This window comes from Acomys minous (assembly GCF_964271855.1).
Source record: "Acomys minous genome assembly, chromosome: 7".
Classification (NCBI taxonomy): Eukaryota; Metazoa; Chordata; class Mammalia; order Rodentia; family Muridae; genus Acomys; species Acomys minous.
Genome location: NC_140488.1, coordinates 101,268,224 through 101,282,403, shown reverse-complemented (window position 1 = coordinate 101,282,403; position 14,180 = coordinate 101,268,224). Strand labels below are relative to the sequence as shown.

Below are 14,180 nucleotides of genomic sequence, written 5' to 3'. Positions count from 1 at the left end.
GGATAGGAAGGATGTGAGCCTAAGGGTAGTCTAGGTTATATAGTAGATCCCATCTAAAAATGATATCCATAAATGAAAATCAAGTAAATAGGAAAGAAAAGAAGAAGCATTCATCATAATGCTTCAAGCATTTTTTTCTGGAAATGTCTGTTTGAACATTTGTCTTCTGAAGAGCCCACGTGTGAAATTTAGTTTTGGGCAGTGTGGCTTGGATATGCAAGAATAAATGACACAAATCCGGAGATGCATTCCTGCATCATAAGAATGTGTTTGTTTTGGTCCGTGTGGTCATTGTTGCTGTGGGATCAGCCATGCATGAATCAGTGAAGAACAACTTAGTTTTTTGTATTTAGATAGCTAATTGAATACTTTCTTCATTAACCATTGTGGAAAGATAGACTTTTTTTTTGCTGCCTATATAGCAATATATGATTAAATAGATAAATAGATAGAAAAATAAATTCAAAATAGGCAAGTAGCTATGGGCCACATGGCAGTAGCTACAATCAGGAAGGAAATGTCACCTCTACGGGTTATTAAGTTGACATACCACTTAGAGGCATGTCATAGGGAAAAAATCTTGTTTGCACAGCCAAGTAGGCTAACCCTGTTTTGATTGTAAACTCAATGGGTTTGTCCTGCAAAGTCAATTCCTAGTTTTCTGTAAATGAAAACTGTAGCATGCTGCCAAATTCAGTATGCACACAATCAGAACCAGAACTGTTATTTTCTTGCCTTCAACACAAACACTACACAAGGAATGGTGAGCTAATACACTACAAACACTTGGGTTCCTGCTTATAAACATTGGATAAACTATTTGGACTTAGAAATATCAGCCAAGCATTGTAAATTATGGCAAGAATTAATGTTATGTCTAGAAATGGACTGAATTTGGATTTCAGGGCTCAAAAGGCAAAATCATATGTACCTAATATGGCCTTTCGTTTGGCATAAAAGAGCCCTATTTCATGAATGTTACAATTTCATGCAGACTATTTTCACAGTTTCCTTTTTAGTCAATGAGTTTATGTTCCTACAAAAATGTAAATGGATATCTATTTTAAATATTATTATACTTTTAATAATAGTAATAATATTATTAATTGTTAGGAAGTGAAGATACATTCTTGTTGAAGATGATTTAAAACAGCCAGACAATATCCCTGGGCAACTATTTAAACTTCTAGTTTCCTCCGGTCTTGAGAATGAGCCTGTGACATGGATATGGTCCAAGAGACTTAAGTGAAAATTTGCTAGGTAGGTCTTTTGAGCAATAGTTTTATGTTTGTTTTGTTTTGATAAACAAAGCCATACTTGGTTAGCCAAGACTTTTTGCCATTCTTCCCTCCTTTCCCCTGTACTTTTGGATAAAACTTCAGCAGCAGGTAATTAATGTTGTGAAAGGATAACAAATGAAGGTGTCAGAGAAGGAAAAGAGAAAAATGTGAATAGTGTGTTGTACTGTAATTCAGGAGCTTTGAGCACCATATAGCTCCTTAACTTCTAATTATAGTCAGCTCAATTAAAAAATGACAATTCACTATGTCCACATTTCAAGTTTTCAAAAACAAATATGTTGGTTATCATCAACAAGGAACATTTCTATCACCATAGAAAGCTCAACTAGAAATAGTAGTTGAGACAAGTCTCAAAACCAAAAGCTAAAGACTATCCATAAATATTTGAAACCAAGTTTGGTTCCTTAGTGTAAATGTTCTGTGAATCTAATTCTTTCTTCAGTAGGAACATTATATTTGAAAGAGAGAACTATATAAGATAAGGAGATGTATTGTGGGATAACTTACTCTGCTTGCAAATGCAGAACAAAGGCTAAAAAGGGCACCTGGGTTTGTCTCAAGGAAAAATCATGAACTGTATCCATATACTATAAAAATAAATGCTACACAATATTCCCTCTCTTTGGCTCCACCGTCCAACCACTCTTCCACAAAACATGCACATACTGGCTGGGAGTTGAGAAACTGACACCATGCTCAGTTAGGGATGTGGTTTCTAGATGGCTCTATGTCCTAAGTACAGGGCACATCTGGCCTCACTGTGTACATGGTACGTTCCTGAAGTCACAGGTCCTGGTAGCTTTGGCTAACACAAATAACTTTGTCTAAATGGTTCTCATTCTTTCTACCAAAAACTGAGCCTAGTTCTCACTGCAAAGGCTAAACTCAAAGGAAAAATATAGATTTACTCCTAGGAATATGAGTAGCTCCAATTTTTCTTTTCTTCATTGTTTTCTAAGCTAACAAGAAAGAAAGAAACAGAAAGAAAGAAAGAAACAAAGAAACAAAGAAAGAAAGGAAGTGAGGGAGAGATGGATACAGTGGAAAGAGGAAGGGAGAGGAAAGCCAAGTAGACAGTATAGGGCTGAAATGTGGCATCTAGAATTGCAATGTAATTTATAGAATGTTTGCCAGAGCAACATGAAATTCAGTTTCTTACTAGAAAGTTCATACAGTATTGAGCCAGATCTAATTGTGCTCACCCCTTTTCTATCTGACCTTCAGCATAATGGCTAAAATTTATCAATTCTAAAATGAAGATTATTATGTTTTATGAAAATTTGATACAGTGACAACTAAGATAAGATCACAAATACAAAGAGCTAGAGTGATATAGATGGCCAGGTATTTACGTGGCTTTTTTTTCCCCATCATTAATATACTGTGAGCTTTAGATGACTCTAATACAGTGAAAAGTACGCTCAAAATATTGCATATCTCTCTAACGGCCAGAAGTGCTGTTACTCTGACCATCTCCACTTTGAGAGTGAGGAAAAATGGTGGTAAGGACATATTTAGAAATCAAGATTCTCTCTCTGTCTCTCTCTTTTTCTTGTCCAAACTTATACTTAGTCTGTGATATTTAGATTAAAAATACAAAGTGTACATTAATCATTTATAGGCCTATTCGATAGCATTTCAAAGAGTAAAACATATATGTGACTTTTAGAAAATAATTGATTCAATGGCAAGGTGAATGTACACTATATTAGAGAGAACAAAAAAGATACTAAGATAATACCTGTAAGGTAATCCAGACATTCTAGTAGCTTCTTCTCCCGGGAAAAATCTAAGGCAAAAGTGTCAAATGTGTCATTGAGGTTGATTTCAGGAATTAGGACCTGGGAGGATGCAGTTGCCATGGATACTCTGTAATTTAAAGAAAAACATTGTTTTAAGAAATGTCAAGGTGGCTTTTATCATCACTGTGAAGGAATGAAGAAAAAAATAAAATGAAAAGAAGTATCAGGTATTTTAAAAGTATCATTTTTGAATGGCAAAATACAGTAACACAAAGCAAACTTAAAGCAAAAGCAAAGGAACTGGAACAACACGGTGCCCTCCCTTTCCTTTATACTATCGGAAAAAATTCCCCATGGAGGCAAAAGAATATTCATATTTCATGTTGCTGTGTATTTAACAGCCTGGCCCAGTCACATCTAACCCCAGCAAGAAGCATATCGCTCCAGGCATTTCTTCACACATCTGTCTGGGAAACTGTTTGTTCCTTTCAGACTCGCCCCTGCTCCACTTCAAAGCAGAGTCTCCAAAATTTCAAACTGCATAAAAGGCAAAGTGAAGATTAAAAAAGAATGTTTCCAGATATTGGATTAGTTTAATCAATTACTAGCCTCTCTCTAAAATAAACATTAAAAAGGGGGTTTTGTCAGGCTCTTTTTCATTCTCCTTCTAGCCAGTTTTTCCCCCCACCATATTCCCAGCAGATGCCATGGAAAATATTCATAAGCTTTCTCACAAATTTTCCCAGTAGGCACACAATCTCCGCTCCACACTCAGGTTTTCTGGTGAGAGCTCTCATGTATAAACTATAAAGCAAAATATATGTGTCTATCTCCTATGTGCTCTTGAGTTAATCTGGAAAGTTCAGTTACTAACAGCAGAACATTCCAGTAAATACTAAAATGCAAGTAATTATCTTTATACCAAGAAACCTATGGATTGAAGAATTCTACTTCTTAGCACAGAAAATGATGCTAGATTTTTGATATGTTTCATGTTTTTGTTGAGTTCCATAAACATCAGGACACTAATTTTTGAGGAAAAAAGAACAAATTTGAAGTGACTTTGATAAAAATATAGTTTCTTATTTTCTTATAAAGAACACTGATGCTAATTTGCACTAGATCTCAGAGCTAGCTGGCAACAGTCAGGAGGACTTCAGCTGCTTACTCTTCCATTTCATGAGAAAAGTTTGATACCAGCAAGTTATCTTAAGGATTATAGCCATTTGTGTCTTTTAAGAACTCTTAAAGATTTGGATGTTCACAAAGACCCTATACCCTGGCTAGGAGTCTATCCATACAATAGAAATAGTACATAGCTACAAAAGGAATGGAGTGTTGGAACACGCTAAAATATGGATGAACCATGTAAACATCATATTATAAAAATTTGGCCAAAAAGTTCATGAATCATATGCAATGTTCAAAATAGGCACAGCTATTGAATTACATTGTTTTTGTTGTTGTTGTTGTTGTTTGTTTTTTGATTTTTGGTTTTGGTTTTTCAAGACAGGGTTTCTCTGTGTAGCCTTGGCTGTCCTGGACTGGCTTTGTAAACCAGGCTAGCCTCGAACTCACAGTTACCCACCTGCCTCTGCCTCCTGAGTGCTGGGATTGAAGGTGTGTGCCAGCACACCTGGCCTTGATTTGCATTTGTTAACCAGTTAATTTTACTTTATGTGAATTTCATAATAATAAAAAAGAATACACATGCCAAATGACCCAAATACATTTTCTCTAGATATATATCTGGCAAAAGTTCCATGTTGTCTAGGGAACAAAGGAGACTAATCTACAATGTCGTAATGGTATTGATAATGGGAAGAAAGTCTAAGGCAATGTACACTCATTGAAACATTCAAGTATATAAAATGATTGTAGACAATGTAATGCTACCTCCTGACTAGTTCAAAAGGACTCATTGAAGAGTAGCATTGTATGATTTTATTGATTAAATGTGACATTCAAGGGACTTGAATTAATTAGTGATACTTAGAATAGCTAATGTTGCTGGGTGGATATAGGGATGGATGCTAGTTAAAATTTGCCTTTAACAAATATTCATGAATCTCTTAAAGTGTGTCATATACCAAGGAGCCCAAATATCTGCATCAATGCAGAAAACTTAAAAGATATGTTTTAGTACCATGTGTATGCCCAAAAATATTACAAAATAAATAAAACTCAATGAGTTCTATTTCATAGTTCCCAATTGGAAGAACTGAACCCAGTCAGTACGAATCAAGTTCCAAACTTACAATAGCCTTTCTCTTAGGCACTTTTGCAGCCCAGGTCTTGTGGCAATTGATGAGACTGCTCTGAGTATAGATATTCTGGCTTTATTATTTCCCTTCTTCGAGGCAGAAGCCTCTTTGTTCAGGTACATCCAAAATAGATTGTGTTCCCAAATTTGTCCTATTCTCAGGTCAACAAACAATAAATAAAATGCGTTTATGTCAAATGACATAGGACATGCACCCACTGTTTTGACAGTGGGAACTTTGAGTGGGAAGCAGAAGGAAGATAATGCCTAGCCTGGGAGGCAAAGACTGACAGAAGAAATCTTTGGAGATTACTGCAGCTTTTAACACCTACAGGTTTTTTTTCCATTGATGTAAGGAAAGATACTTATCTTTGGCTACAATTTCAAATCCTCAAACGGAGTGACAGGTAAAGGGAAATCTGCCAAATTCAACATTTTAGGGCATGTTTTTATTTCTCAAATCCTTGTTGCCCATCTTCTGGTCGTTTATACTGCCAAGGCTGTTAGTTTTAGGCTTCATACTTCCTTGCTTTAATCTTGCCACCTGCCCCACCCAACCCCCCCTCCCCGTGTGTGTGTGTGTGTGTGTGTGTGTGTGTGTGTGTGTGTGTGTGTGTGTGAAAGGATTGTCCATTACTCCTCTATGCATGTCTTTCTGCTTTGGTATGTCTAATCTGCAGAACCCTCAATTGTTAGTCACACAGAGCCAGTATTTTAGAAGGTAAACATGTCTAGAGAGACACTGTTCATGGATCTTTTGCCAAATACCACATACCACCATGGTCAAAAACATCTAGGTACTGCAGAAACATAATGTGTATGTGTTCACCTTTAGCCAGCTCAAGATTTCTCAAACACATTTGGGCCTGGAAATGTAGTGTTGTTATAACATCTATTAACTTATCAACACCCCAAACCCACACTTAGACCCAAGTAACATTTCTCCATTTTGCCAAATGGAATTCTTGTCTTTTTTTTTTTTAAAGCCTGGCAGATACTTGAACTGTTTGTACTTGTACAACATAAAGAGATCACCTCAAAGTGGAGAAACCTCTAGGTGATTTGAAAATTCATTCTGCTCCTAAGGAATTTTATTAGCATTCTCATGATAAAGACAATTTGCTATTAAAAGTAATTTTAGAATAGGCATCTTGGGTGGAAGGATGGTGCACTGTATGGGGTCGGGGATAGGAACAGGAAGGACCAGGTGGGGAAAGAGACTGGAAGAGACAACTGGAATGGGTGGGGAGGCATCTCTGGGACAAGCTAGAAACCTAGGACAACAAAAACTCCCAGAAATCTATGAGGGTGACCCTAGCTAGTATTCCTAGCAATGGGGGCTATGGATCCTGAACTGGCCATCTCCTGTAACCTGCAAAGTCTTCTAGTGGAGGTACTGGGACACCAACATAGCCACAAAACTTTAGACCCCTAATTTGTCCTGCTTACAACATGTGCAGGGGTAAAGATGGAGCTTGAGACCCATGTCATGAGAGGGAACCCACCCCTGTCACTGTTAATGATGTTCTGCTTTACTTGGAGGCAGGAGCCTAGCTTAACCAGCAACAGAGGATACAACCAGCAGCTAATGGAAGCAGATGCTGAGACCTACAGCCAAGTGTTAGGTGGAGCTTGTAGAGTCCTGCTGAAGAGAAGGAAGACTGCTTATAAGAGCCAGAGGCATCAGGGACACCTCAAGAAGACCTACAGAGTCAACTAACTTGGCCCCAGGGGAATCCATAAGAGACTGAACTGCCAACCAGAGAGCATGCATGGGACTGACCTAAGCCCTGTGCACATGTGTAACAATTGTGCAGCTTGTTTCTACATGTGGGACTTCCAACAATGGGAATACAGTCTGTTTTCAACTCTATAGCCTGCCTTTGAGGCCTTTTCCCCCTACAGTGCTGTATTTTCTAGTCTCAGTTGGAAAAGATAGGCTTAGTCTCATTGCAACTTGATATGCCAGGGCTGGTTGATATCCACGGGAGGCCTCCCTTTTCTGAAGAGAAAGGGAGGAGGAGTGGATGGATGGGGCAAGGGAGGTGGTGGTGGGAGGACTGGGAGAAGAGAAATGAGGGAAACTTTGGTCAGGATATGAAGTAAATTAATTAATTAAAGAAAAACAAAAAATTTAGATTTCTTGGAAGGAGTCCATGAAGTTTCTTATGCCTGGATTTAGTAAATGCTTTTTCTCACTTAATATACTGCTCAAAAGGTTACTATGTAATGACACCAATGGCAGCTTAAGAACAGTGTTAATACATCATATTTGGAGCTATGCAGTGAACAGGAAAAGAGGGAATTTGTTACCTGTTCACCTTTGTAGCAAGATCTGTGTTGTTTTTATTTCTGTATATGTGGGACGCTTCTGTTAAGGTTGAAGTCTGGCATTTCCAAATAGCCTCAAAACTCAGAATAAGATGACAGACTCCCTGTCTCAGTTGAGTTCCTGCTCAACCTAATCTGGGGAACCCCAGATCTTCTGAGGAGTACCACATAGCCCTCTAGGAGACTACAGAGTGTCTGCAATGGAGAAGATCTGTCCTGAGGAGTTTTCAGCATTGTTTTTATCATATGAATGGCTTCCACAAGCACATTTCCCAAGTAGAAAATTGCTCTCTTATGGTAGTCTCAAAAATAAAAGTGACATAACATCAGAACATATAGCTGTTGGTATAAAATTCACTCATTCCCATGGTTGTAAACACTGTAATAATTTCAGTGGCTTCAAAGAGAATCACAGGACTGGTCTAGATATAATCAACCAATGCTACAGAAATGACATCTCTGAGCAAAGTGGCAGTACTGAAATTTGAATCTTGATCTCTCAACTCCTTGCCCCAGCCCAGTCACTTTTTATTCTAATACAAATCACAGAAAGAGAGAATGATGAACCAAGGAGATCAGCAAGTAAGAGATGAGACAGTACAAACAGGAACAAAGGGACAAAGGTCTTCCAGTGAATTTTTAAAGGTATTCTGTATTCCTACTTGACAAGAGCACGTTTTGCTTGTTTGTTTGTTTGTTTGTTTATGGAAACAGGAATGGCAGTCATCCTTCAATTCCTGATGATATGCTCATGCTACAAGCAGCTCATGCTGCAGACAGAGTAATAGAACAAGATCTGCTTACCACATCAGAGAGGGATCAATGTGCATGGGTATACACATTCAGGTGTTTGTTCTATCCTTCAAATACAAGTCTTTTCATACTATAATTGTTAATTGGCCCCTTTTTCTGCCAGTTAGATGTACATCTATTCAAGCTGCATTCAGTTTAATTTGTAAGGATTGCTGAGGAAAGCAATTTACAGTAGTTGTTTCATCTTGATATGCCCCAGTTCAGAGAAATGTACTGTCAAATCCCAGTGAGGATCTATGACCTGCACTTAAACCATCTTTGGAGTATATTGGGTGCAATGGAAAGCAATGGTGCTTACACTTTTCTTTTTTTAATGTGAGGATAAAGAATAAGAAAATAGGGCTGCAGAGATGGCTCAGAGTTAAGAGCACTGGCTGCTCTTCCAAAGGTCATGAGTTCAATTCCCAGTAACCACATGGTGGCTCACAACCAACTATAATGAGATCTGGTGCCCTCTTCTGGTAGGCAGGTATTACATACAGACAGAGTACTGTATGTATAATAAATAAATAAATAAATTTAAAAGTATAAGAAAATGGACAAGGTTCAGAAACAAACACTTGAAATCTAGTAGCCATGAGGAAACCTGCCTCTCTTGCAATGGAGAGGAGAGCACTAAGGACAGCTGTTATTCACGTGCTTCATGGGAGATAAGTAGCTAATTAGCTGCAAAAGGAACCTTTCTCAAATATAAGAATATAAAAATGTAGCTGGCTACCAGTAAAAGACCAGGGTTATGAAAATAATATATACACTTAGAAAATGGCAAAAATGGTGTCTGACCCAGGCAAGCACCTGTAAGTGTTAGTTTCCTTTCTCCTTTGAAGAAATTCAAATCTTAAGATCGTGAGCAGTTTCCTCACTAAGGTCATGGGTTGGTAAAGGAACACCTGCAGCTTGTATTGTGAATGGTTTCTTTGGCACGCAGCCACACCCACTTGCTCCCTGTGGCTAAAGTGGAGCTACCCAGGCAGCACTGAGTAACTGTGATAGATCCCTTAAAACCTGCAAAGCTGAAAATAATTTACTTTCTGAAACAGTATTGTGATCTCTGCTCTAGGATAACAGCCAGGATGAATGAGTTCTCTTGGGGTCTTTTAATGGTACAATTCTGTTATGGTTTTGCATAAAAGGCAGTTGAAAATTAGAATAAATGTATTGTCTAGAGATGTCATTTATGTGGCACTAGTTGTATACAGACCAGCCTTCTCTTTGGATCCACTGGATTTATTACATGGGTCTATGCTCAAAGAAATGCATACTTTCTATAGTAAACACATCAGTGTACCAAGAGAAGACTCATCTTCACCCATCTTACTGCTGAGCTGACTGTACAAGTAACACCATTTCTAGTTTTTCTCCCCAGGAATAGAAGGTATTTTAAAATAAGGCAGTAGGAGGTTGGCTGTTTGACCTTTCTAGCCCATGTAAATCAGCCTTAGCCTTTTCAGGTGATGTCAACCTTCTTGGCCAAGTAAAAACAATACAGAGAACACCACCTGTGGAATTGTTCCTTTAGACAAATGAACCATGCAAAGAAAGACAAGTTTCCTTTTTCTGTATTTGGCCTGCACTTCCATTCCTTGTTAACAAGGATACAATAAGATCAAGTTTGAGAATGCATTTCTGTACTGCCCCCCCACCCCCACCCCTCCACACACAAAATAGTTGGTTTTAGTCTAACTAGTGAACAGTTGATACAAAGACCTTGACTCTAGGCTGTTATGGAAAGGGTTTTGTTAAGCTTCCGTTCTCTCTGGTACTCAACCTTGAAATGAAAACAAAAGTTTTCAGTTTGAGAGCAAGGCCAACCTGTCACACCCAGACATAAGCAATCAGGAGCCTGAAAACTTCCCAGCTGTCCCTCCACTCACCTCTCAGTGATATTCTTTGCTGTCTGAAGAAAACGGGCATGGTCATTCTCCTTCAGAGAGTGCTCTGCTTGGGAGATGAGTGAAGCAGACCTTTCAATGCATTGTTTACAGTTTGCAATCTGCTGAGCTAGTTTGCGGAGCCTCATCACCTAGAACAAAAGAAGCATGGCAGGCAAGGTCACACACTGGACACACTTGTGAGATGGCACAGGGCTGGAGCCTTTTGCGCTGTCTGTTCTGTCTAAGCAGAGAGAGGTTGAAAGCTGGAAGCCTCAATTACAGAACTTAAACTTTATCTCCGTGGAGAAGCATTGGTAATTTGTTTTATGAGGAAACACTGCACTGCTAATTACTTCCTTGTAGAGGAGGGAAAAAGGTGTTGTACAGTGGCAAGTGACAAAGGGTCCCTGAACCTCTCCCCTCTACTATTCTACATAACTATTCCAGGACCTTAGAGAACCCTGGAACTTTCTCCATCTCAGGTTTTCAGCTGTCCATTAAGAAAACAAAGCATTTCTGTTGGTATAAATTTGAGGCTTAAGTAAAAATACTTTTCTAAAAAGTTCTTTGTAATCCATGTAATAAAGTTGTGACATAAAAACATTAGGTATTCCTATTTTCCATACTGCCTAAAACTTGCTTATCAAATTAACAAAAAGGGAGCATTTTTTCCTCATTGATTTTTTTTTTTATTGAGCTGGTGAGAGAAAGCCAAAAAAAGCACAGCTGGGCCATTTCCTCTCACTGTAAACGTCATTTCCAGGCACTTTGTGTTCACTTGATAAGTAATAACTATTTTGATAAGCATTTCCTATTTGTGATAAAACACATACTTGTTTCACAACCTCCATTCCAGTTCCTGATTCTGTCTTGCTTGAAAATGACCATCAAACATAATTGACCATAACCTCTCTCTCTTGGTCAGGCCAAGATAAGTCCAAGGTAACCCATTTGACCATGGCTCTGGTGTTTGAAATATGCTGTGAGCTGAAGCCCTCCAGCCAAAAGCCAAGTTAAAATTAGACCAGTAATTGGAATCACCTCATGCCTACTGCCCCCACCTACACAACAGGGGACAGGTTTTGGCTGGCTTTCTGATAATTCCGGAATGGAAAATAGCCTTGGGTGAAAGGGTAGGGAGGACGCCTGGGTTAATCTCTTACAGACAAGGCAGACTCAGGCTCCCTCCAGAATTCCTGCTAACTTCAAGAAATTTCTGCCTTCTCCAAGTCATCATTATCATCCCAGGACAACTCTAATCTTGAAGCAAAGGAAGGAAAGAGATGTCAGATCTGTAGGACTCTAGGGAATGTCCAATTCCAAGTATGTACTATAGCAAACAAAGGAAACTACAGCTGAATTGAGAAGTGATGGGCCCAAGAGTTCAGGCAAAACTGAAATGAATCCATGAAAATAATGAGTCAGATTAAAATGTCCAAACTTGGCAGCTAAGAGTATGCGATCTCAAGCATGGTAAAAATACATCGTTCATTATAATGGTAGTTCTTGTCCCTATCAGGATAACTGTGTACCTTAGGTGAATAAAATAACACCATTTTACTCCAAGTAGAATAGAGCTTCTGGCAACATTATATACAGAGGCAAGGCCCAGGCAGCCATCCAGTCTAATTCAGGATGTTAGAACACATCCATTAAAAATTCCCAGAGGAAGGGAAAATTCCAGAAGGAAAAATAAGTTAATAGTCTCTACAATAAACCAAATGAATGGAATATTTAATCATATAACATAAAGAATAATTTAATTCACACAGCTAAATTGAAGGTGTTTGGTACAATTGTCACAAAAGAAAATGAGATCAAACTATTCTTTTGGATTCATTTCACTCCACCCTCATATCCTTTGAATATGGGAAGTAGAGACGATGTGTACTACAAATGTGACAATGACTGTTCTTCAGTTTCATATTTTTCTGCTTTCTCTATCAGGATATTTGAAATTAAAAGTGATATGCAAGGACAAGAAAGAAAAAAATCAAACTGTGCATATATTGAAGCAAAAGAAAATGAGAGCATCTTGTAAACTACCAGAATGTTCTAGAGAGATCCATTTAAGGCAGTCTTTTAATTATAGGTCAGTATATTGTGGAATAAGAGATTCTCAAGCACTGTATGTGAGAGAATCAGCTGGAGATCATTCAAAGGAAAACTCTAGATGTCTGGGCACATCCTCCAATATTCTAGTTAATGAGCTGTAATTGGCAGAGCAGCAGTAATTTGCATTTTAACAAGCAATGAATGCTTTTAAATCTCCAGGTGATGAATCACTAGTACGGTCAGGACTAGCATTTAAAATACCAATCTAGCTTCATCTTTGAGTCCATGGACATCTGTCATGCTCAAGTGTCACTCAGACTCTTTTGTCCCTTCCTACATTTATGGAATTCTCCCAGTGAAGGCCAAAACCGTTTCCCAATTTCTTCTGTAGTTGTTTTCTGTCACATACCTGTCTACAAGTTTACCTGAAAAACTGCTCATTTACTGCATTCCTATCTATGTGTTTCTTCTTTCAGTCCTTTTGGTCTGTGGTTTCGCATGTTTCTTGCCCCTTTAAAATTAAAAGTGATTTCTTTATCTCTGGGCTGTTTCTTTTCAAATCTGTGGCTTATTCGCTTGCAAAATTCATTTAGGGTAAGATAATGCTGCTGATTTTGTTGGCTGTAGCTTTAGAAATTGAAGATTTCTTTCTTTGCTTTGGAACTGAGCTTAGCATTTCAGTTTTAAAGAAAAGAAACTGAAGATAACTCCTTGCTCTTCCTTACCCAGTTTGCTCTAAGGGTTTTACAGTTGCCTTCACCTAACCTGGCCCTTGGGCTCAACACTCTGGAATCTTGTCTTATCTCTGAGGCACCTATATTATGTTTTACCAGAATGAGTAGGGCACAGGGCCCATTTAACAACTGACTTGTTCCAGAACCCCAGAACAGAAGTTTGCCGAAAGCTATGTACCAGGCAGACATTGGCAATAATCTCTTCCTGTCCCTTATCATGAATGAGAAGCCTTCTACAGTTTACAGAACTAAGGTGTGAGCCTGTTTCTGCCCTCCATTAGATCCAGAGCAATTTTAGATCCTTCCTTTTATATTTAAAGAATAACGCAGTAAGGTATATGGTGATAAGGTATAAGAAGGTACCAGGCAGCAGATAGTATGTTGTACGGAGATTATTAAATGAGGATGGGGAGAGAAGGAAAAGGGGGGAGGGGATACCCCAGAGAAAGAAAGGAAGAGGGAGAGAGAGAGAGAAAGTAGAGTTAAGGGGAGATAGAGAAGGTAGAGAGAGAAGAGGAAGTAGAGAGGTAAGAGAGAGACCACATGGCGGTCTCTGAGGGCCACACCCCCTTGGCAGGTGTATATATATATACATACACATACACTCAGGTAATCATTTGTATTCCCTCTCAAGTCTCTGATGAGGTTGAAGACCAGGTAGTTTAGTTTTTGAATTAAGCTTAGTTGTTTAGGGGTTAAGATATATTTAGGTCTAGATAGATGTTTTAACTTGATAATGATGAGATATGATAGATATTGATTTACATTCAGAATTTTAGACTCACCAAAATAGGAAAGATGTTTTCTTCAAGGCTGCCAAATACAAATAGCCAAAACACTAAGAATGTAATATTTATATAATTCCTGATTGTGTCATGGTTCTTCTTGCTGTAAGTAGTTTATTGTATATATGTATCATAATATAAATATATATGTAAAAAATAAAAAATTAATAATAAAAAAATGAAAAAAATCCCAGAACATTTCAAAAGAAATTTTATGGATATGAAGATTATTGATCCCTGCATTTAGCCATGTGACACTGGCAAACTACCTTCCTTGTGCAT

The 14,180-nt window shown here is 38.2% G+C and overlaps 1 protein-coding gene across 6 annotated transcripts in view; it reads right to left on the bottom strand.

Moving 5' to 3' along the window:
- The window catches only part of MID1 (midline 1), a 345,415-nt gene that overhangs the window by 28,462 nt on the left and 302,773 nt on the right, over nt 1-14,180 (bottom strand). For all 6 annotated transcript variants that reach the window (XM_084789911.1, XM_084789914.1, XM_084789913.1 and 3 more), the window contains exons 5-6: nt 10,325-10,473; nt 3,043-3,170 (exon numbers count right to left, since the gene is read on the bottom strand). In XM_084789911.1, coding sequence (XP_084646037.1) covers nt 3,043-3,170; nt 10,325-10,473 — 277 coding nt within the window. The remainder of the gene's footprint in view (nt 1-3,042; nt 3,171-10,324; nt 10,474-14,180) is intronic.